The sequence below is a fragment of the Leptonotus elevatus genome, chromosome 10, assembly GCF_054856555.1.
Source record: "Leptonotus elevatus isolate MCC_2025b chromosome 10, RoL_Lele_1.0, whole genome shotgun sequence".
Taxonomy (NCBI): Eukaryota; Metazoa; Chordata; class Actinopteri; order Syngnathiformes; family Syngnathidae; genus Leptonotus; species Leptonotus elevatus.
Window position 1 is genome coordinate 17,143,470 of NC_141248.1, and position 22,931 is coordinate 17,166,400.

General features: G+C 39.1%; 1 protein-coding gene and 1 long non-coding RNA gene across 2 annotated transcripts in view; one reads left to right on the forward strand and one right to left on the reverse strand.

Annotated features, from left to right (window-relative positions):
• Window positions 1-21,963, forward strand: part of pparg (peroxisome proliferator-activated receptor gamma) — a 36,283-nt gene extending 14,320 nt beyond the window's left edge. The window contains exons 2-9 of the mRNA XM_086087935.1: window positions 6,795-7,079; window positions 7,253-7,419; window positions 9,033-9,171; window positions 11,206-11,405; window positions 14,549-14,666; window positions 14,880-15,064; window positions 15,172-15,415; window positions 17,178-21,963. Of these exons, the coding sequence (XP_085944061.1) occupies window positions 6,795-7,079; window positions 7,253-7,419; window positions 9,033-9,171; window positions 11,206-11,405; window positions 14,549-14,666; window positions 14,880-15,064; window positions 15,172-15,415; window positions 17,178-17,425 (1,586 nt within the window). The 3' untranslated portion in view covers window positions 17,426-21,963. The remainder of the gene's footprint in view (window positions 1-6,794; window positions 7,080-7,252; window positions 7,420-9,032; window positions 9,172-11,205; window positions 11,406-14,548; window positions 14,667-14,879; window positions 15,065-15,171; window positions 15,416-17,177) is intronic.
• Window positions 14,878-22,694, reverse strand: LOC147167393 (uncharacterized). The gene is made up of 3 exons (XR_015096376.1): window positions 22,474-22,694; window positions 22,297-22,369; window positions 14,878-17,395 (listed from the first exon to the last, which is right to left on the reverse strand). It is a non-coding gene; the product is annotated as an uncharacterized LOC147167393 (long non-coding RNA).
• Window positions 22,695-22,931: the final 237 nt, after the last annotated feature.

The following is a 22,931-nucleotide window of genomic DNA, read 5'->3' on the forward strand; positions in this document are numbered from 1 at the left end:
TTGACAGTATTTCACATTATTGTTTTTAAAGAAAGGTCATTTTAAAATCAAAAACAAAACAAAAAACCTGTTGCTGAATAACATAACCACAACACTCTCTACAACAAATATTTCTTTAGAAAATGAAAAAAATACAAGCATATTTTTGTTTCGTTTTTTTATTTTATTCAATATGTCCTAAGTGTAATTATGATAAGGAAGAAATACTACAAATACTATATATAGAGCTAAATGGATAAGAACAGCATTTTCATTTATAATAATGAATTAAAAAAAAAAAGAGGAAACATCACAAAACTCTACATTTTTGCCCCAGTTATTGCAATTACAATTAGCATTAAATCATATCATCATAAAAACGATTTTCTTTCTTTCTACGCTTTTATTATAAAAAAAGAATAATTTTAAAAGTGTATAATACATTTTAAAAATATAGATAGTACTTTATTCATCATTACCTTCCCGTTAGACAATAATGAACAACTACCAACGTAAACAACTAACAATCATTGGTGAACGTCACCACCTAATTAAAGACCCCGTTAAAAATAACAATGTCGTTAATGGTTCAGTGAGTCCCTCGCCTCTTGCCACATCTCGCTGCGGTCTGTGACAGTCCTCAACGTCATACCATCGTTACAACATTACGCTGGGCTTTTCTGCGCTTTTTGTGAAGCAGTGCGTCCTCCCCCGTCATCCCGACCTCCAGTCGAACCCCCGTGGCGCTCCGCTTTCCGCGCTTTTCGGAACACGACGACAATCAGAATCGTAAGGAAATCAGACAGTTGGGGCAATGTTGTTGGTGGTTTCCAACCCACACGCCCTGACAAGCTTTTGAAACCTGTCGCAATAAATTCAGTACCAACAGAGCGAGTGGGTGCCAGACAGGCAAGACCTCTTGCTGACTTTTTGTTTTGTTTTGTTTTTTTCCTGTCACGCTGATGTTTAATCCTGCAAGAGCGGAGGGTGGGGGGGGGGGGGTGTGGTTGGGTGGGGGTGGGTGTGGGGTGTTGGGGGTTAAATTGTCAACAGCTATTTATAGTATAGAGTTCTCTTGAAATTGTTTTGGTGTCATTCTTAGCCCAAAAAATTGTTTTACCATATTCAAAAAGTCACACATTCACTTCTACTAACATGCAGATGGGAACAACGGCGTATTAGGGCCACGTATAAATATATATATATTTTTTTAGAGGGCGGGGGCAATATTCTGAGAAAAAAACCTCTTTATAAAGTGGCAAATTTGTGAGAGAAAAAACTCTGAAACTTACGAAAAGTACGACTCGGATGTTTTTGGTCGGGTTTTCAAATAAGGAGAGTAATGTCTGATTAACCATATTATGTTAAGCATTCACACTTTGAAGCGTTGGGTACTGCCAGCAACAAAAACGCTTCGCTTTGCGAAGGTCCACACCCTGAGGTTCAAAAATTTAAGTTAATTTGTTAAAATGTATATTTACTTGGACATTTATGTTTCCATAATTATTATTTACACATTCATATATATATATATATATTTTTTTGTACAAGTAGCTAAGTTGATGTGTCGAATCTACTGCTCTCATTCAGTTGCATTTACCTAAAGTATGCTAGCTTCTGATTGGTTAGTGTTTAGTCAGCTGATAGGGGATCAGGAAGTGTTGTCGCTCTCGATGCCGTGTATGTTGAGTAAAATTTTTATGAAGAATGAATCCGTCTCCATCCTGCCTTTTCATTTTCGAAACGGTGTCCCATTAACCAACAACGAATCCTCACATTAGACTATAGCTACGCTACATGTATTTCTCGTAAGTTTTTTTCTCGCAAATCTGCCACTTTATAAACTCGCAAATTTACATGTGTGTTTTTTCTCGGAATATTGCCCCCGCCCTCTTAAAAAAATTTTATAATAATAATCATACATGGCCCTAATACGCCGTCGTATAGGGTGACCAGATTTTCAAAATAAAAACTGGGATGCTACAATTTAGCTGAAAATCAAATATACAATCAATTCTCACCAGACGTAATCGCTAGTCAAATCTTCGTCAACAGGGCGAAGGGTTATTACCTTAGCTAATGCTAAATGCTATCTTGGTTGACAGTTCAACAAATCAACTTCAACTTCCGAAGGCAGAAAACTGCGAGCCACGCTGGCTTGGATTTAGCACATCTAGTGCAGGTGTACCTAGTGAAGGTACAATTATTTTTATTTTTTTACATTAGACAGTTGTGTCATGTCGGACTGACCGTGCAAAAATTAGAACGCTGAGTTGTTTCAAAAGCGAGGACTGACGCAGGCAGTACACGCAGAAGCGTCTTAGTCACTGTCACTGCAAACCACATGCGGTGTTTAATGACTTTTTTTTTTTTAGGGAAGTGGAACATCTTGCTACACTTTCCCCTCACATGCACAGTATATTTATTTGAATGCACGGTCATGAAAGAGCATTTGCACCCTTCCTGATTTTGTTTCAGATGATCAAACCAATTTTTGTTTCACAAACATGAGTAAATGGAAAATGCTGTTTCTAATAGGGGTGTGCCAAAAAATCGATTCTCATAAGAATTGCGATTCTCATTTAGTACGATTCAGAATCGATTTTAAATGTCCCAAATCGATTTTATTTAAATTATTTTATACTGTTTTGCCTTTGTCTGTGTGTGCCTTTATTTGGAGCGCTGTTCATGTTGTACCCGGTTTGGCCACTGAGGGGCAGTGTGGTTCCACACGGTCTAATACACTGTTAAGTTGTAGCCACATCAGAGAGTAGAAGGAAAAAGTCACGATCAAGTTATTCCAATAAAAAAAACAAATTCAGCGTGGCGCCGTTCTTTTGAGTGATAAAAGTGCCGCAAGTAGCGCGCTAATTAGCATTAGCGATTCAGACTGGAGTAGATCATTACAATTCCTTGCACATCTATAGATTGAAGCAAAAATCTTTGTCAATCAAATCATTTGAATCAAAAATCGTTCTTGATATAAAATCGATTCTGAATTGAATCGCAGAATCAAAAATCGGAATTGTATGGAATCGTGAGACATTCAAAGATTCCCACCCCTAGTTTCTAAAATGAGGATTTTTATTTATTAAGGCAAAAAAATTGCAATATTGTCATAACGGAGGATTTTTTAGTTTAATGTCATATCACAGTATTTCAGTTGGATTTATGTTCAGACTTTGACCTGATTTTATTTTATTTATGTGTTTATTGAGCCATTTAGCAGCGGACTTTTCTTGTGCTTGGAGCCATGAACTGATTGACCATTTTCTGGTGGACAGCCAAATTAAATTTTTAGTTAATCACAGCAAGTCGTCCAAGGCCTGAAGTAACAAAGCAGCCACCCCAGACTGCCGTCACCACAATATTCTTTTCATTAAATACTGTTTTATTTGTACTATTTCAGTAATTTTTTGACTTGAATAAGCTTTCCAAAAACGGTAGTTACTAGTTAATCAAAATGTTTAAAAAAAAATCCACCACTTATTAAATAAAGCCTCGAGATTGTATTTACTTCCGTTGTCTTTGTAGGATACAAAAATTGTCTTAATGAATTGAAACATATAAGTGATACTCTATAACTATATTTAAAAAAAAACGTACTGTATGATCTAAGATGAAGTAGACGTCGTTGGTTAAAGAGCTAAAATAGCTAACGATGATGAATACGTTTGCGATTCGACACTATTCCACGTAATCGGGTGGAGTACAGCAAAGAAAATAATTCATATAATTGTCAGTTGCGCGACTCTCCTATTGGAGCCAAGCATTGTTTTTGATTATTTAAGGTGAGGCGATAAGGGCAGCGTTGAATGCTGCAAGACCGGCTCTTCATTTTTGTGTGTGTCTCTTTTGCAAAATGCACACCTCTTGCTTCAGTGTTGACTTCTCTCATGCGTGTTTGCATTGTCTCTTCTCCGTGGTTGAATGTGTGTGTGGGAGGCGTTTACGCCCTTTTTTTTAAACGCATGGCTTGCACATAGACACAGGCCGCTGTCCACGCCCACATTCACACCCATTTTATCAACGGAAAAAAATCAGACCCGTTCAGTCCCCCCCACATTTTTTTTCAGGAACTTTGTGGTTCACATTGAAGTAAAATTCTGACCCAATCAGGTCTTCGGTAGAGTAGTGAAGAGCAGAACTGCAGGAAGATGGCGCAATCCTGATTTGTAAATATAATAGAATGGATGGGCCTCTGTTTTTGATGGAATTTCGATTCCTACGCTGGTGATGTAACTCAAAATTATTATTATTATCTATATTATTAATTTGTTTGAATTTTGTCTTTACTGTATGTTTTCATAAAGTGCAATATATCAATTAATTCATTTAAACCATTAGTTTAACTATTTTTCCCCACTTTGGTTAACAAGAGTATGAAAACCTCGATTTTTTTTATTGTACATTTAGAACATATATAAGTCATGCGATTAATTACAATTACAAACTTTAAACGCCTGACGCCCCAAATTTTTTAAATAATCTTTTCTTTAAAAAAAAAAGATTTTAAAAAATGTCTAGGTTTTCATACTCTTGTTAACAAAAGTGAAGAATTTTTTTTTACACTAATAGAAATAGTTCAAAGGAATTTTTGACGTCTATAGCCGTCAATGGCAGTGAATGAGTTAAACCAGTTCGTCGAGCTTTGGCTAAAGTTGTGGCCGTTGACTCGACTGTTAGCCTGTTTTGTCGTGTGAAGTAATGACAGTGACAAAGTCCTCCTACACGCTGCCAGGTGCAGCAAGCCAAGACACGTCCAAGCTTCGCAGTCACGCACGTGCTCCCGACAAACACACGCACGCAAACGACAAAACCGCACTAATCGCGCTTCATCGTTTATCTTGTCCTGACAGCGTGTTTGCTCACGTAGCGCGTTTCATTCATTCGCTCCGGACAGCTTGTTGTTTTGCTTGCCATGTGATTAATAAGAGTCTCAAAATGTGATTCCTTTTTTTCTCCCCAGCCAGTTTGCAAACTTAGGGTGTGTCTATTTTCAGTCCGGATCTGGCTGACAGCCTAAAAATGGAAAAATATCCAGGTTTCTGCAGCTATAAATAGTTTAGTCCCAGAAGCAGCCTGTGAAGTTGCACACAAACAGCAAACTGCAACAATGTCAGAGTGATGTGAATTCCAAGTATTCCCAACCTTGTTGCCGCATTCCTATGCAGTAAAAAGGAAACAATAATGTAATTGCCAAAGGAGGATGTTTTTTTTTTCCAGCCCAGAGCTGTGCAATCCATTTTTTATAGCGCTACTACCTCCGTCGTCTTATTTTAGTTGTTGCATAATTCAGCTCATTCATTGTTTTTTAGGGTCCGTTCTGGCATTTGTAGCCATGTTTATCGGAAGTTTATTTTGAGACTGCGGGCAGTCGGTTCTTGTGTTAACCTTTCGCCGCAGCATTTGAGTAGTAGAAGTTCTGTTCCACATTTCTTCTAAAGTAACCTCCAAGCCAATACACTCTAAAAAAAAAAAGAGAGAATTGTTGAACCAAAATAAGATTACAAATTGAATTGTTGACCAACTTAATAAAATTGCTTCAATTGGTTACACACGATTGAATTAAATTAATCCAAAGTGAATATATTAACTTGAATTGATTATAGGGGTGTTAGAAAAAAATTATTCGGCAATATATCGCGATGTTGCAGCGCGCAATTCTTGAATCGATTCGATATGCGGCCGAATCGATTTTTAAACATAATTTTTTTATGGGAATATTCAACAAATGTCTTACTTAGGGTTAGGATTTATACATTAAGCATGGAAGAATTTTATATTAATGGAACATTAAACCTTAATATTTTATTTTAGTGCTGTTCAAACATGAAACAGACTGCAACCTGAATTTTCAGATAAATAAATACATTTTCATACAAATCTTACAGTGTACATGTACAAGTTTACTGATTAGTATTTTCTAAATTTGAGTTTAAAAAAAAATCGCAACAATCAATTTATAGATTCGTATCGGGATTAATCGGTATCGAATCGTGACCTATGAATCGTGATACGAATCAAATCACCAGGTACTGGGCAATTGACACCCCTACTTTGGAATTCATTTAATTAAATTGTGTGTTGCCAATGGAAGCAAGTTGGTCAACAATTCAATTTGTCATCTTAAATTGGTTCAACAATTCTCTTTTTAGAGTGTATGAAAAAAAAAACACATTAGTTTATCTCACAGCGCGCGCACACTGCCTTTTAAATTAGGTGCTGTTCTATCTTTACAAAATGAGTGACTTATTTCACAGGTCACAGTCACAAACTCGGCGCACACGCACACACGCGCGCCGCTGTTTGTGTGTTCTTTGCTTGGGCAATTGCTGAGCGAGCCACCCAAACATCAACAGGAGGAAGACGTCTTGTTCCTAACTCCCTGTTGACCAGATAACGAGCATACTGCAGGGATGAACCCGAGGACGGAGGAGGGTTGATCTTGTAATTACATTATAATTGCATATATGCCCCTTTTTCTTTTTCTTTTTTTTGCACAATAAAACATGCATCGTTAGCATGATATCATATTAGCGTGTCTACATCTCCCAGTAGACACTTCCTCCTTAATTCTGTATCTCTCCACCAGCTGCCCCCTCTCCCCACATTCATTCTTTCTTCCCTGTTTTACATTCTTTTTTACTGTTTTTCTTTGAAGCAAGGACACACTAACCACGGAAATGTCGTATCAGCGAACACGTCAACGAATCCCGTTCTCTCTCTCTCTCTCTCTCTCTCTCTCTCTCTCTCTCTCTCTCTCTCTCTCTCTCTTTCTCTCTCTCTCTCTCTCGCTCTCTCTCTCTCCGCAGCAGACATGGTGGACACCCAGCAGCTCCTGGCTTGGCCCGTGGGCTTCAGTCTGAGCGCCGCCGATCTGCCCGAGCTGGACGACAGCTCGCACTCGCTGGAGATGAAGCACCTGACCACGTTGGACTACGCCTCCATCTCGTCCTCCTCCCTGTCGCCCTCGCTCATGTCCTCCATGTCGTCCGTCGGCGTGGCCTACGACCCCAGTCCGCCGCAAGGCGAGGACCACCTCACCGATCTGGACTACGGCAGCATGCACGGCTACAGGACTCACGCAAACTTGCACAGTAAGTAGAGCACGTGTGCCCATGGTTCCGATTTTTTCACCGGTGTCGTGAATTTTTGGGGGGCGACCGGTCTCGGCTGAGGTTTGCCTGTAACCCTGAGCGGGAAAAAGTGGATGTCCAATCCACATGAAGTCGCCAAGTTGAAATACAACATCCAAAATTGCCTCCGACAGATTTCATCAAGCTGGAGCCGGAGTCGCCTCCGCAACACACCGATGGTCCGGCGTTCTCCAAGCTCCAGGACGACACGTCCACAGCCGCGCTCAACATTGAGTGTCGCGTGTGTGGAGATAAAGCATCCGGGTTTCACTATGGCGTCCATGCCTGTGAGGGATGTAAGGTAGGACAGACAGAATGTCAGGCGTTAAAGAAAGTGGATGGATATCTGATCAGAATGAATTCGATTTTAGGGGCGTGCATAAAATGTATTCTCTTAAGAATCGCAATCCTTATTTAGTATGATTCAGAATCGATTTTAAATGTCCCAAAATCCATTTTATTTAAATGATTTGATACTGTCTTCCCTTTGTTTGTGTGTGCCTTCATTGGGAGCGCTGTTCATGTTGTACACGATTTGGCCAGTTAGGGGCAGTGTGGTTCTGCGCGTTCTGATACACTGTTACGTTGTAGCCGCATTAGAGAGTAAAAGAAAAAAGTCACGATCAAGTCATGCCAATAAAAGTTGTTTTTTCTCAGCGTATGAAGAGCATATGCCGGTGAGTAATGTTAACATGGATAGTAGTTATTTTGAGTGAGAAATGCGCGCTAATTAGCATTGGCGATGCTTTGCACATCTATAAATTGAAGCAGAAATCATTTTGAATCATAAATCGAAAATCGATTCCGGATCGAATCGCAGACCCAAAAAATCGGAATCGAACCGAATTTTGAGACAGTGAAAGATTCCCACTCCTATTTGATTTGTTTATATATATATTTTAGTGATAGACCAATATTGTTTTTTCAAGGGCGATACCGATTATTAGTAGTCAAAGAGGCTAATAACAATTTCAAGCCAATATTAATTTTCAGTAAAATGGAAATTATTAGAGTCAAAATTAAATTAAAAAAGTTTTGTTTAATTTCGTTTAAAAATTATAACAACAATTGCAGGGTTATCAGGATGTGTTGTTTTTCCAAAATTTCAACATAATTTCTTCATTTAAATTTTTTTTTTTAATTTTCAAAAATTAAAACTTTAAGGAGTTCCCAGTGTCAGCATCATTTTTTTATTAAGTGAAAATTTAAATAAATCCATTAAAAAAAAAGTTCCCTGTGTCTCAGTTAGCAACAAATGCAAGCAAATGTAGCTAATTTGGGTTTTTGTCAGGGTTCGTAAAAGGTTTCACAAAGGTTTATCTTCACAGACAGTAAAAAATATATATTATATATAATTGTGAATATGTTCGAAATATCTTTGCAACAAGTAAAAACTACCTGTGAACATCTTACAAATCCTGATGAAAACCCTTAATTCTCTCTCTCTCTCTCTCTCTCTCTCTCTCTCTCTCTCTCTCTCTCTCTCTCTCTCTCTCTCTCTCTCTTTCTATATATATATATATATATATATGTATAGTTTTACCAATGCACCATTTTGTATTGTACATTTTTTATGTAAAGTAACTGGATCCACGTATTGTTTGGTTGCTTTCTGAGGCAGAGTGTAAAGAACAGTCATTGTTCTTAAGTCTCGGGGGGGAGCGAGAAGGGGACTCACCAGATGCGGAGGTCAGCCAAGGAGGCAAGCACTTGAATTGTTTTAAAAGAGACAACATTCTTTATTGAGGCGGAGTTTCGGCCCCCTTTAACTTCCTCCTCCTTTAAATAACACACGATTAAAAAAAAAAGAAAAAAAAAAAGGAACAGTTGCTGCCTGGAAGAATGAGATGCCGCTAAAATACAATGTGTACCAACAGAAAGTATCATGACAGGTGGCGTTTTTTTTCCTTGCAGGGTTTCTTCCGGCGCACCATCAGGTTAAAACTGGTGTACGATCACTGCAACCTCCACTGTCGCATTCACAAGAAGTCCCGCAACAAATGTCAGTACTGTCGCTTTCAGAAGTGTCTGAACGTCGGCATGTCACACAATGGTAAGATGGCGTCTTCGTGAGGTAGTGAAACAGAACGATAAGCTGACACTGTCAATGAAGATTTCAGTTGAACAACTTCAGTTAGCCTCTATTCAGGTTAGCTTTGGTTTCTTTATTAGATTTGGTTTAACTCAGTTATATTATATATATATTCTTCTATTCCAGTTAGTTTGTTTATATTCTTCGCTCGGCTTTAGTTTAACCCGACTATAACATCAGTTAGCTTCTCTTCCATTAAACTCAGACCTCACTTAGCTTTCATTCAAGTTGATACATTTTTTGTTAGCTTCTTATCACCTTAGCTAGGACCTCATTTAGGGTTAATTCAAGTTAAAGAAAACCAGAGTTAGCTTCTATTACTGTTAGTTACGACGTGACTTAGTGTAGAATAATTGACCATAGCTTCCTGTAGCTTCCATTTTAGTTAGCTATTACATAGCTTTGATCAAATTCAACTCCAACAGTTTATTTTACAGTTAGCAATCGGGCCTTACTTAGGATTCATTCAGGTTAGCTAAAACTATAGCTTCTATTCCAGTTAGCTAGGACCCTAACTTTAATTACGGTTACTGTAATGAGTATGATATGACACTGCCAAGTAGCTTGTATTTCAATCAATGGGGGGCTTTGCTCATTGGTTCAAGTCAAAACCCAACTACGGTTATTCCCAATTTCAGTTAGCTTTTACTCAAATTAACATCAACTTTGCCAGTTAGCCACATAGCTTTGTTTACAGTGACAGCTCCATTTAGCCTCATTTGGTTATGTTTATTTTATTGATTTATGTATTTATTTATTTATTATTTTCTTTCTAATAATAACTTCTAATATGGAACAATCACTTACGTCACTCTACTTCACGGTGCTCTATTTTGCCTGTGTGCAATGTGTATATATATATATATATTTTTTTTTTTTATGTGATCAATAATTGACACACAGGGTGCATAGACCACTGATTTGCTTTGTCACTGTTGTGGGCTTGTTGCCCAGTTGTTTGGTTTGTTTAAAAAAAGAAAAAAAAAACGTTTGATTTATTTGTTTAAGGTGGGCTGTCACCTCCCATTCACACGCAACTGCTTGGACTTGAATGAGATGATTAATGACATTTCATTGTCATACTAAAATATGCATTAAGACCCAAGCTTTTACCTTCCATCCATCCATTTTCTTTACATCATTTGGGTGTGCTGGAACCTATCCCAGCTGACTTTTTTTGGGCGAAAAAAAAAAACCAGACTGGTCACCAGTGAATTGTAGGCACATACAGTATAGACAAATTCTCACATTCACACCCATGGACAATTTTACAGTCTTCCATGAACCTAACATACAACATTGAATTTTTAACTTCTAACTTTTAACTAAGCCACACATACAGTCATGAATACACGCTTCAGGCTGTAAGCCACTCCATGTGTACAAAACAAACTGGCACTGGGATATGTTTTATAATTTGCTGCCAGGAGGTGTTGCACCATTCATTAAATTACAATTACGACAACTGGTCCGGGCACATTTCTGTTGCCCGCATGTGAAAAATCCTATGATGGTGTAACATTGACAGCAAAAGACAACATAGGTAGTAAGTCAAATAGGTTATTATATATTAGCATGCATTGCCAACTCCCTCTTGAAATCATTATTTTTTTCCCTCGTTACTCCTAGTTACAATACGTTGAGATTTTCGCATTTTCAAGAATTTCACATTCTCGAATTTAGCAACATGAAATTTGAACGGTACGTATAAAAAATGACTTAAGTACCCATGCAGTAAAATAAGTTGGATAATAATTTTGCCCGTAGTCCTTCAGATTTCCCAGTTGCTAGCATATTCAAACTTCAATTAAGAAGCTTTTTTTGCGCAAGTTTGATCATTTTGAGGATTTATTGCGAGGGACAGCATGGATCCATTCGTCACTGCTTGCGGTTTTAATCCATTTCTAATTGAAATTGTTGTGACTTGTTCCCGTCTGTCCTCTGTTCCTGAGTTGTCTTTTTTTTTCTCTTTTTTTTGCTTGTGTCATTTCGCAGCTATTCGTTTTGGCCGGATGCCCCAGGCGGAGAAGGAAAAACTGCTGGCGGAGTTCTCGTCCGACATGGAGCACATTCACCCAGAGGCAGCCGATCTGAGGGCCTTGGCCAAACATTTGTACGAGGCCTATCTCAAGTACTTCCCACTCACCAAGGCCAAGGCCAGGGCCATCCTCTCTGGCAAGACCGGAGACAATGCGGTAAGAAACGCTCCCAGTGTTTTATTCTTTACTATACTTGACTTTTACAGTTGGAATCTCCGTGTCCAAAATAATCAGAGTACCTGTAATATGATATGGGATGAAATCCCACTGAGATGAATTATGGGAATGAACAATTCCAGAGTGCAGGCAATATTTTAAATCACATTTCAACAAACGACTAAAAGTTAGGGATATTGGGCTTTGGGGTAAAATTTCAAGGTGATCCCATAATGCACCATAAACTTTACAGCTGAACTTAATTTGACCTTCTTCCAGCTGTTCAATGTTTTAGTACTTTTTCTAGAACTTGCTGTTCTTAAATAAAACCTCAAAGGGGAAGTCATCTTCCAAATGTTATCAATATGTTCTACTCTATGTGTCCCCACAAGTCTAAACACTGTATTCTGATGGTTATTGCGGTTTATGGAATATGAATGACACAATAAAATCCACCTGCTTTTATCCAGCTCAGGGGGCAGCCATTTTTCCACTTGCTGTCGACTGAAAATGACATCACAGTTGTTCAGGGCTGGACTGGCACAAAAAAATTGGCCCTGGCATTTTGACATAGGCCCACCGGCCGAGGCCGACTCATGAGCTGATCTTTGCTGTCTATTGTAAATGGAATAATGGGCCACTTCTTCTAAATTGCATGCGAGTTTTGGGGGTAAAATGGAGGAAAATAATTAAATAGTACTGCATCTGCGCAGGCCTACCGGGCATCTGCCCAGTATGCCAGATGGCAAGTCCAGCTCTGCCTGTCGGTAAAAAAAATTACATTATCAGTCAGGATTTTTTATTACCTTATTGGTAAAATTATTACATTATTGGGTTATATTATTACATTTTCAAGAAATTATTATTTCATCGATGATGGCCGAATTGATGTTTAGTGAGGTGCACTAACAAAAACAGTGTTCATTTAATGCATTAGTAACAATGTCAGTTTTTAAACAATTCATATTTCTTATAAAAGCCATGTTCACACTTTGTGAATGTAGCACAGACTCACGACAGGTCTTTATGCGTTTCTCTCACTGGTTTCCACATGTCTTGGCTTTCACATTTGCGTGGTCACGTTCGATAACAGGAAACATGGATCGTTCCAAATAAATTTTTTCATCTAAACCCAAATGTCAGAACAGCCATAACTTTTGTTTTCAGTGTGTGGTTGTTGACATAAAAAAATAAAAATAAAAGATTTTTGCAATACCGGTGTAGTAATGTAACAATGGCTGCTATGGTAAAGACTGGAGTTTCGGGTACTAAAGTATCAGTAGTGTGACATCATCAATAATTACTGAATACTCATTTTATAATTTTGTGACAGCGCTCAGAACTCAAACAGTAAAGATGGATGAATGCACATGCGGCTACGTTAATCCTCAAATAATAGTAGTAGTTAGAGCAGCGCAAGCATTATCTATTCTGTAGCGTGTCTGTGTCAAGTGGGTAGGGTTCAAGGCTCGTCAGTTAGCTTGTTATGACTGTTCATGACAGCGATAGCCGCCAAATGGCTCGGAATCATCTGTTCGTTGCGCGGAGTCTCGCTGTGCTTATTCACTAAAATGCTGCGCAACCAAGGGTGCACAGGGGAGCCAAAAGTCAAAGCACACTTGAACAGATTAAATCAAAAAAATGTTTAACAAATGTAGAATGGAAACAGACAGGAATCAGTATTATTAAAAAATAATCAACTTTTTGGTACGGTTTTGCTCTCAGCAAAAATTCTACTTTCAGCCAAATTTAATTGTCAAATTCTTGGCACTAATACCATTTTATCAGAGCTGATTACTGCAACTTTTCTTAGATTCCCAGGATGTACTGCAGGTGTTGCTTACCGGAAGTTTGACACATATGCTTTTCAGTTTATTGGCCCCCTCAGTGTTTACATGAACTCAATGCCAGTTGCAGTGCGGAGATCTTTTAACAAATACCATGTTTCTGAACAAAGTGTGTCAATACTGGGGTTTCTATCTATCCTTTTTTTTTTCTTCGATTTTTCAAGAAATGCAAAAATAAAACTGAATGAAATTCGAAAAAGGGCCCAAAATTCGCAAGAACATTTATACGCTTGGAGGGGGTGGATTTTGAAGCGTATTCGAAAAAAGTAAAATGAGAATTTTGGCTATGGAATCAGGTTTTGCGAAGAAAGTCTGACACGACCGCATACATGTTTGACCGGATAATACGTACGTTTGTAGTCACAAAGCAAAGGTATGTTTGGGAGAAGGGTGCAACAAAACAGAAATCTTTTTGGAATTAACTAGACAAAGTGCAATTTCTGCAGAAATTGCGTGGGAATGCTACAAAGCTGAATGCTAATATTTGAATGCATGTACTTATGAAGTAAATTGAAAGATAAATGATGTGGAAAATTAGAATGTTTTAATTGTAGTTAAATGACAAATGAATAAAAAGAAAACTTGAACTGCAATCTGCCTAAAGTGGGATTTAATCATTTCAGAGAAATGACAATCCATTTCCTAATCTGATCAGTTGGTATCGTACCAATGCACTAAAATGTGGTCCAAGCGAGGTTTGAACCCAGGTTCTCCGTGGTGGCAGGCAATTGCTCTAAGCACTGACCTAACTTGACTTGTTCAAATTCATGGCTAATGGCGTACTTATTTTGAAAAGTGTCATCTGATGCTGAGAAATTTCAATGTCTGTCCCATTGAAAATGAATGGCGAAAAGTTGATATTAAACATATTACCTGGGAGATGTTACGCGGCAAAAAAAGTCTGGAGAATAAAAATCACACTCGAATATCAATGCAATTTTAGATGGAAAACAGCAAAGCAACGCTGCGGTTTTATCAAGAATTACAAAAGCAAACTCTCTTTTTTTTAATTAATTATTTATTTATTTTTACAAAAGCAAACTCATATGACGCTTTCCTGTTCTTCCTCTTCTTCTTTTAAATTACTGGTTGATCACATCTCTATGGTGTATACCGCCACCTACAGCGGCGGAGTTCCCTCTCAATATTCGCAAAAGAAGAACAGACGGAAACGGGTATAAGTCACATTTTCAGTAAATTCGTTCAAAAGAATTTGAAACCAGTGGATGGAAACCTGACTCTTAATGTCATCGCGTCATGTAAATCTGCTTCTCACTGATTCATAATGCCTCGCAGCCGTTTGTCATCCATGACATGAAGTCGCTAATGGAGGGAGAGCAGTTCATCAACTGCCGGCAGATGCCCATTCAGGAGCACGAGCAGCAGACGTCCGCCATTTCCGCCACAAATGGAGGTGAGGTGGCCGCAAAACAACCCCCGCACCAACCGCCACTTTGAAGGTTGCATCTACCATAACAAAGTCACGCAAAGGAAAATACAGCATAACAAATAAAGATAGAAGCTAACACATACAAATGATATCGGAGAACAATGTTCCTACAATGAGCAATGCCTGACTTTTATTTAGAAACATATTCCCAAACAAACCACACATTGTTATTCGCAGGTGCTCTTCTGGGGTCGGAGTACAGCTTCGTGGGGATGCCCAACGTCACAGACCACGGAACGACAAACGCCGTCGAGCTGCGTTTCTTCCACAGCTGCCAATCCCGCGCGGCCGAAGCTGTGAGGGAAGTGACCGAGTTTGCCAAAAGCATCCCGGGATTCGTCGACCTGGATCTCAACGATCAGGTGAGATGCAAACCTTCCTCTGGTATTGGTTTCCTGTCGTTTTATAGCTTTTTGATTATCCAGCAGCATATATAATACTAATACAGGCTCCATTTTGTTCTTTCCAGGTGACGTTGCTGAAGTACGGCGTGATCGAGGTCCTCATCATCATGATGGCGGCCCTGATGAACAAAGACGGCACCCTCATCTCTTACGGCCAAATCTTCATGACGCGCGAGTTCCTCAAGAGTCTGCGCAAGCCATTTTGCCACCTGCTGGAACCCAAGTTCGAGTTCTCCGTCAAGTTCAACACGTTAGAGCTGGACGACAGCGACATGGCGCTCTTCCTGGCCGTCATTATCCTCAGTGGAGGTGAGTGGTGATGATGATTGAAGATGTTGAGTCTCTTATTGTTAAGGTATTTCAGCGTTTTTTTTTTATGACAGTTCCCCTGAGGTTTTTAGAATTGCACGGCGGGCCTGATTAAATGCTCGCGTGTATTGTCTGAGGCCATATAAAGTCTCCGTAGTCTCAAATATTTATAGGATGGAAGGGGAATGAGGAATTCCCGTAATCAAGCAATGGAAAATTTTGTGTGACAAAATGTCCAATCACTGTTTTATATGTATTATTTTAGGGGTGTTAAAAGTAATGCAATTTAGACAGCTGAGATTCAACAGACCACAAAAAAAATCATTATTTTCATTCATGGCTGCTTGGCTTTGACATTTGTAGGGCAAATCCGAACGATTTTGGGTAATGGCGCTGATTAGCGTCGCGGTAAAGGTCAGTCCTTGAACCCGATAAGAAGGCAAGTCCGACATTTAAGTCACTTATTAACTTAAATGGCTGTGATTAGAGCTGGAAATGAAGATAAATGGATTATTTGAAGAATAATCTGATCAATTGTTTTATATAGGCCAAAGTTATCCTTAGTGACTTTTATGAGCCAGTGCCCTAATGAATCATCATAACTGCCATTCACATACATGTAAAATGACTTTCAATTTTCAAATTTACCTGATCTGTACCGTGCTGGCACCAACTTGACACCGAAATGTTATGTCTTCAATGTGACGGCTAGTTGTCAGTTATTCATGATAACCGCCACCATACTCAATAGAAATAAACAGGAAGACTCAAAATAATCCACAATAATAAAGAAAACATTCTTCTTTAACTCATTCACTCCCAGCCATTTTCACTGAAGCAACCCCCTTCGCTCCCAGCTATTTTACTTTATTTTTGACTGATTTTGCAAGGCCCACAGAATATTGTCATCTATTGCTATACAAACATGGAACCTACCAAAAAAAAGATTAGAGTCTCTTCTTTAATCTAGAAAAAAAAAGGATATTTGTATTTGTTTCTGTTTTGCAGCAATTAGCATTAGAATATAGCTAAGTTTCATCATTATTCACAAACTGGCAAAAAAAGATCTTGTTGCAACATGGCCCTGGCTGATCTCTTATACTATGCTGCCACCTGCTGGCCGTGTTTTGTAATAACTACCGTTGCTTTAAACGACCTCTTAGGTCAGAAGCTGCATCAAAGCCTTCCGTATTCTCTAGCATAAAAAAACCAACATAATAAACGTATATATATGTTTTTGGGACTGAAGGACAAAGTATTAAAAAACGTTTATATATACGTTTGGGGGTTTGAATAAGTTTAACTATCACAGCACAACGTCCAGTGTTGAACTGACTCCCACAGAGTTGAATTTAACACTTTTTCATTGTTCGTACACTCTAACAACATTTGGGTCAAAAGTAACCCAATGATGGATTTTAAAAAATGGACCGATCCACTTTATGGGTCAACTTTGAGTCAAGAAATTGGCATTTTAGTGTAAAACAACTCATAAATATTAATCAGATCCTTTACTTGGATCCCAAAATTTGGTCATTTTGTATACCCAGGAAATTGGGTTAAATTGACCCAGGTATAGGATCGGTCCATTTTTGACCCATAGTTGGGTTATTTTTTTTACAGTTAAATCAACACTTTTAAAACAGTTAGTAGATTTTTAACTCACTAAGCAGAGTTAAACGAGCTATTTATTCGACAACAACTTTGCATTGAAGACCGTCAACTCTAACCCAACACTTGACCTCGCTGTGCTGTCGCGCAGACCGCCCGGGCCTGTTGAACGTCAAGCCCATCGAGCAGCTCCAGGAGACGGTGCTGCACTCCCTGGAGCTGCAGCTCAAAGTCAGCCACCCGGACTCCCTGCAGCTGTTCGCCAAGCTGCTCCAGAAGATGACCGACCTGCGGCAGATCGTCACCGACCACGTGCATCTCATCCAGCTGCTCAAGAAGACCGAGGTGGACATGCTGCTGCACCCGCTGCTGCAGGAGATCATGAAGGACTTGTATTAGAAAAAGGAGAGCGCGATGGATGAGGTTGCGACAAAAGGGACAATTGAGAAAGAGAGCAGGAAAAAACAGGAAGGTCAAGAGTGTTTGTGTCTGGTCTAGACTGCGCACAGTCATCCCTCCCATGGTTTCGCCTTGCAAAACCGCAGCGTTTAGTTCGGCTTCCTAACCCGAGAGAGTTCTGATTGGCAGGCTGGACGGACTCGCGCCTGGAGGGCAAATGTAAACTGTGAACGCCACGCAATGTGTTTGTTTTGTGTGCCGCTTATGTACGTGCTTTCGCGCACACACAGAGCACGAGAATGTCCATGATGTTCAGCAGTGTCACGGGATCAAATACATAAGTCACCTGCACCCCCCCCACCCCCACCCCCACCCTCCATCTTGTCAGCTTCATCTGAGCGACAAGGCGAACAATCAGATCAGATTGGTTCCTTTCAAATATTTTCACTGTCAGCTGTGAGGGAACAATCAAGATGAACGTGTCACTACTGTGCCTTTTTGCTGGACGGCAAAAGTATTATTACGAATACTGTAGAGTACAGTGGAACCTTCAATTGCTCTCATTTCAAAAACATTGTTTTATAGCGAAAAACAATATGTTTATAATAGCCTATATTATCATACTCGACACTAAAAGCATACAGTGATAACATAAGGAGTTAAACGGTCCAATAGCAGAAGAACTGGCGGAGTGAGTTCAGAGTGCTAACAGCAATAGATTAACTTAACCAGTGGCAAAAGCATCCCATATGGGGAAGCCTGCCCTGGGGTGCTGTCCTCTGTGCACTCTGCCACCCTCTGTAAGCACCAAGAAAACTAAGCGCAGTGTGAAAAGGCCTTCAGGTTGAGCTGCACATGATGGAAGCTTGAATTCTTAAAGGGATACTTGACTCATTGAGCAATTTTCAGCAGTAAAAAGTTAATATTTTGTCTAGAATTGGTGAGCACCAAGAAAACTAAGCGCAGTGTGAAAAGGCCGTCAGGTTGAGCTTGAACTCTTAAGTTGTTTTGGACTTCTGGGCTGTCATCTTTGGAGGTTCCACTGTACATGCAGTATTTAAAACATATTTTATGTACTCCCAATTGGTTATTATTATCTTTGTATGGATACTTTTTTTTTTTTGGGTTCAAATTATTTTTGCCTCACATGCCAATGCAGGGTTCCAGTCGTGCCTTATCAATCGATCATTGTGATGTTGTCTTTAAGATGGAAAGACAGATAGAGCGATCTGATTGGTTGATGTAAATAAATCAAGATATTTTCTAACTTTTGCACGCGCGTCTGCTGCGGGGAATTGCTTAAGAGGCACCAAAACATTTCCAAAGAGCTCCTCTCAGAGCTCAACTCTTGGAATCGTTTTTTTTTTACGGCGGTGGTGACATCAGCGCCTCTTAGCAAACGCACACACACACACACCCACACGCACACCCCCACACACACACACCCTGCTGGTACGATTGCAACACTCCTTTTTTCAAAACTACATTTACATGTTGACGTAATCACCCCCTTTCGTTCCGCTGGTTGTAACGCGTGGTCTTAAGAGGTGAGGGAGAAGCGTTCGGGGTGGATCACATGACGGCCGTCGGGGTCGAACGGAGGACGTTCACATTAGCTGTGAGGTCATTTCAACAAGCCCACACACATGAGTTTGCACACAGCCTTATCATTATATATTTTTTATAACCATATTCCATTTAAATTAGTACCTTAAACAAAGTGACAGTGTGTCAAAATTAGTGCGTTAATTTTAAAGTTCCTTTAATGCCACAAATTATTTTTTACTTTTTACTTGTAAAGCCTGTCACAGCGCCGCAGACGCGTCCACGTCAAAATTGAACAGTAATACATTTAATAATAATGAATACATTTGTGGAGAAGAGGAGATTGGGGTCAAGTTGTATTTTGCAATTTTAAAAATGTGCAGAATTTCAGAAGTTACTTCATGTTAAAGATTAGATGAGCTGTCACCAATGTCTTACAAATGCAATTATGCCATCTAGTGGCAGAGAAATGACCTCAACACAAATCAATATCACACTTGTTTTTTACAGTACAGTACATCTTTTTAATTCTAACTCAATTTTATGAATTATTATGAAATTACTGTATCAATCACTAAAAGAGGCAGCCATATTTATATTAGTTTAAGATTTGTTTCCACTTTTATGTTAACAAGACTATTAAAAACTTAGAAAAAATTTGTATTGTACATTTTATTGTACATTTAGAACAGATATAAAATTTGCGATTAATCGTGAGTTAACTAATGAAGTCATGCGATTAATTACGATTGAAAAAATTAATCACCTGACACCCCTAAAAATATTCCATTCTTTGGTCAATAAGATGTTATTAACCACACAGGCAATATTTTAAGTCATGTTTTAGCATCCTGCAAGTACAATTAATAATTCTTATTAATCGTTTAAACATACAAAATAAAACTGAAATCAAGTAAAATGACGCACCTTTATGTGATATGTGTGGAAGGAATAAAAGGTTGACTAATTTTAACATTCTGAACAGGTTTGTGAGTACAAGTTGAAAACTGTTTATTTTAGTTTCACGTTGTCATATTCAAGTCAAATTACTCAACCTTTCATAATGTCCAGCAGTGAGTTGACTATTCATCCTGCTTTTTAAGTCTTCTCAACTCTAATACAAAAAGAGAGAGAGAGTAAAAGATAAACAAAGGCTCTAAAATTGAACCTTGTGGAACTCCATAAGACAAAATAAAGCTAAAATAAGATGAATGTACTTAAAAGGAACCCCGACTAACTATGAGATTAATTTTTCCAATTTAATTTCCAGTTTAATACATTTTGTAAAAACTTTATTTGGCCGTACGCCGCCATTGTTATTTACGTGGCAATCTGAAAGGCATATAAAGAAAGCAATGTAAGCTTCGTAGAGAATCGGGAGAGTCACGCCGCGCTCTCGTTTCACCAAACACTTTCAAGAGTTTTGACCGTCAGTTTAGGAACGATACCTTGCTCTCTTTATATGTGTTGCGACGTAAATAACAATGGCGGCGTACGTCCAAATAAAGTTTCTTCAAAATGTATTAAACTGGAAAAGATTTTTGAAAAATGAACCTCATAGATATGATAGTAAAAACCAAATAAATAATATAGAGCAAACTTGTCATTACGGAATTAAAATAAAACGAAACATTTTTAATTAAGACTAATTCATCTAAAGTCAAATGATTCCGCATTTTGACGTGGGACGGAAGGAAAGTGAGCCAACCGTTTCCTGATGTTGCAATATTTTCCATTTCCTATTCTGTAGTCATCACCACATTTTCCCACCTTTCATCATTCATAAGATACAGTACGTGAGAGGGTCAAAATATTCAGCAGAGGTCAAACCAATACCTCTCCTAAGTGAGCCGTGCTGTCTTTTTGTGAGGCAGAATCGCATCAGCTCTCACTGGATTACAAGTATGGGAATGAAGACTGAAGAATTCCATCGACCTCCTGTTTGACGCTCATGTTATTCCCAAATGCCGATGTTTGATGTGTGTCATTTTGTGCCAAACAGTAGTTTTTCTTGATTTAATTTTTTTTTTCCGGGGGAAGCGCTTTCAAGATGTCACATGGGAGAGAATATGGCGGCGTGAGAAAGCAGAGCAGAGGAAAATAACCCTTTGGAATTGGCAGGAGACGGCGGGGGATTCACGCTCGGGGGGCCGGATGGTCCTCTTGGATGGAGGAGGATGATGATGATGGCGGCGGCGGTTCTATAAATGTGTCGACTCAGCATATCCTCACTTTGTTACAACCTGGTCTCCGCTGACCGAGCGCTGCCAAGATTCCTCAGGGGCGATGGTGCCAAATCATCTCTGCGCCATCCATCTCCGTTCTTCTCCAAAGATAGAGTGGGAGATTTTGCCCAGGAAGTTCCGTAACAAAGAACGGGCCGCCTTTTGTTTCAGTGTCAAAAAGGAATTCCACTCCTTTTGTTTTGCGAGTCTCATTCCTGAAATAATACACCTGCCACCAGGCCTCTCCACAATCTATTTCTTTTGGCCTTAACGTGGAAACCCGCAGGAATTCATCCAAGTCTCTTTATGGTTTAGTACGACCACCAAGATAACACGTATACTTAAAAAACAAAAAAAACACCAAAGTGTCTCAACTTTATGTGTGAGTACTCTTGGGTAAGTAGTCAAGTCTTAAGGGCCTTACAATTATAAACAGAGAAACTAAATACTGTCCAGCACCGTGGGAGTTCGGTTCCACACCCACCCGCGATAAAAGTGAAAATTCTTTTTTTTTCTTTTTTTAAAGAGCTCAGTTCATTCGGTAATGTCATCATCATTGCTTTTTTTTATTTTATTTTATTTTATTTTTGTATTTTGTATGTGGTTATTAAAAAAAATAAAATAAATTCATGACATCTTGAGACAATATACAAATGTATTTTACTGGCCTCCATTTTGTTTCCCCTATAAAAAAAAAAAACTTTCATACTAGTATAACAAGAAGGTATGTATAAAGTTAATGTGATATACCTCAGCAGAGAATCAAAACTGTTAAGCTGTGATTCTTTCATCTTTTTTACGCCTGCGAGTAATAAACATATAATCTCACAAAAATAAGTCTCTCCGTGATTTTGTTGCTAGCTCATAAACATACAAGCAAACTAACATCACGCTGGCGCTCCGCAATTTTGTGACTTTTGTTTTACACGGGTGCTATTTGAGTCGCCACAGCATCGAAACCGGCAAAACACCCGTTGTCTTTCTCTCGCTGCTATCCCCGTGAACCAGAACGTAACCTGCTAGCTAACAGACGTACGAGAAAACAAACACAACTCCACATTTTTGTCACTTTAGTTTGAGAAATGTATTTTCTTGGCTCACCGATCCCTTTGCCGCTTTACGGTCCATCATCTCACGTCATCCGCCGCGAGCCAGGAAGTAGCCTGCTAGCTCGCTAACAGACAAAGAAATGCTCATGTTTCTTGTTGTTGTTAATGGTTCCATTGCTAACATTGTAGCATGCATTAGCAGGACAACCCTTGAAATGTATTTAAGTACAAGCCTGCTGTGGAACTCGCTGTTTGCTGAAGAACCAGTTGTTCTGGCTGCCAGACCACTCTTCTGAAGTCATCCGTCTTATCTGAGTGACATTTTTTGGCTGCGGGACCACATACGTGACCTCCACCTCTCCAATGCTCCTATGGCGCCTCTCAGAGGATTACAGCCTTTGCATATCCTCAAACTGCGTTGGATACAGTTTCCGGTCTTCCATGGCTGCCTGGAGCTCTGACGCTAATGACGCAGTGTCCTCTTCATGTCAATAAAGCTCAAGATGAAGCCTACATATTATGGAAATTGACTTTTGAATGTTTGTATCTAAATAGTGTTTCGAGAGGGTTTGCCTACCAATCAAGTGCCAAACCACATCGTTAGTTATATGCTTATTACTGAAAATTAGGGGTGGGAATCTTTGAAGGTCTCACGATTCGATTCGATTCAGAATCGATTTTCGATTA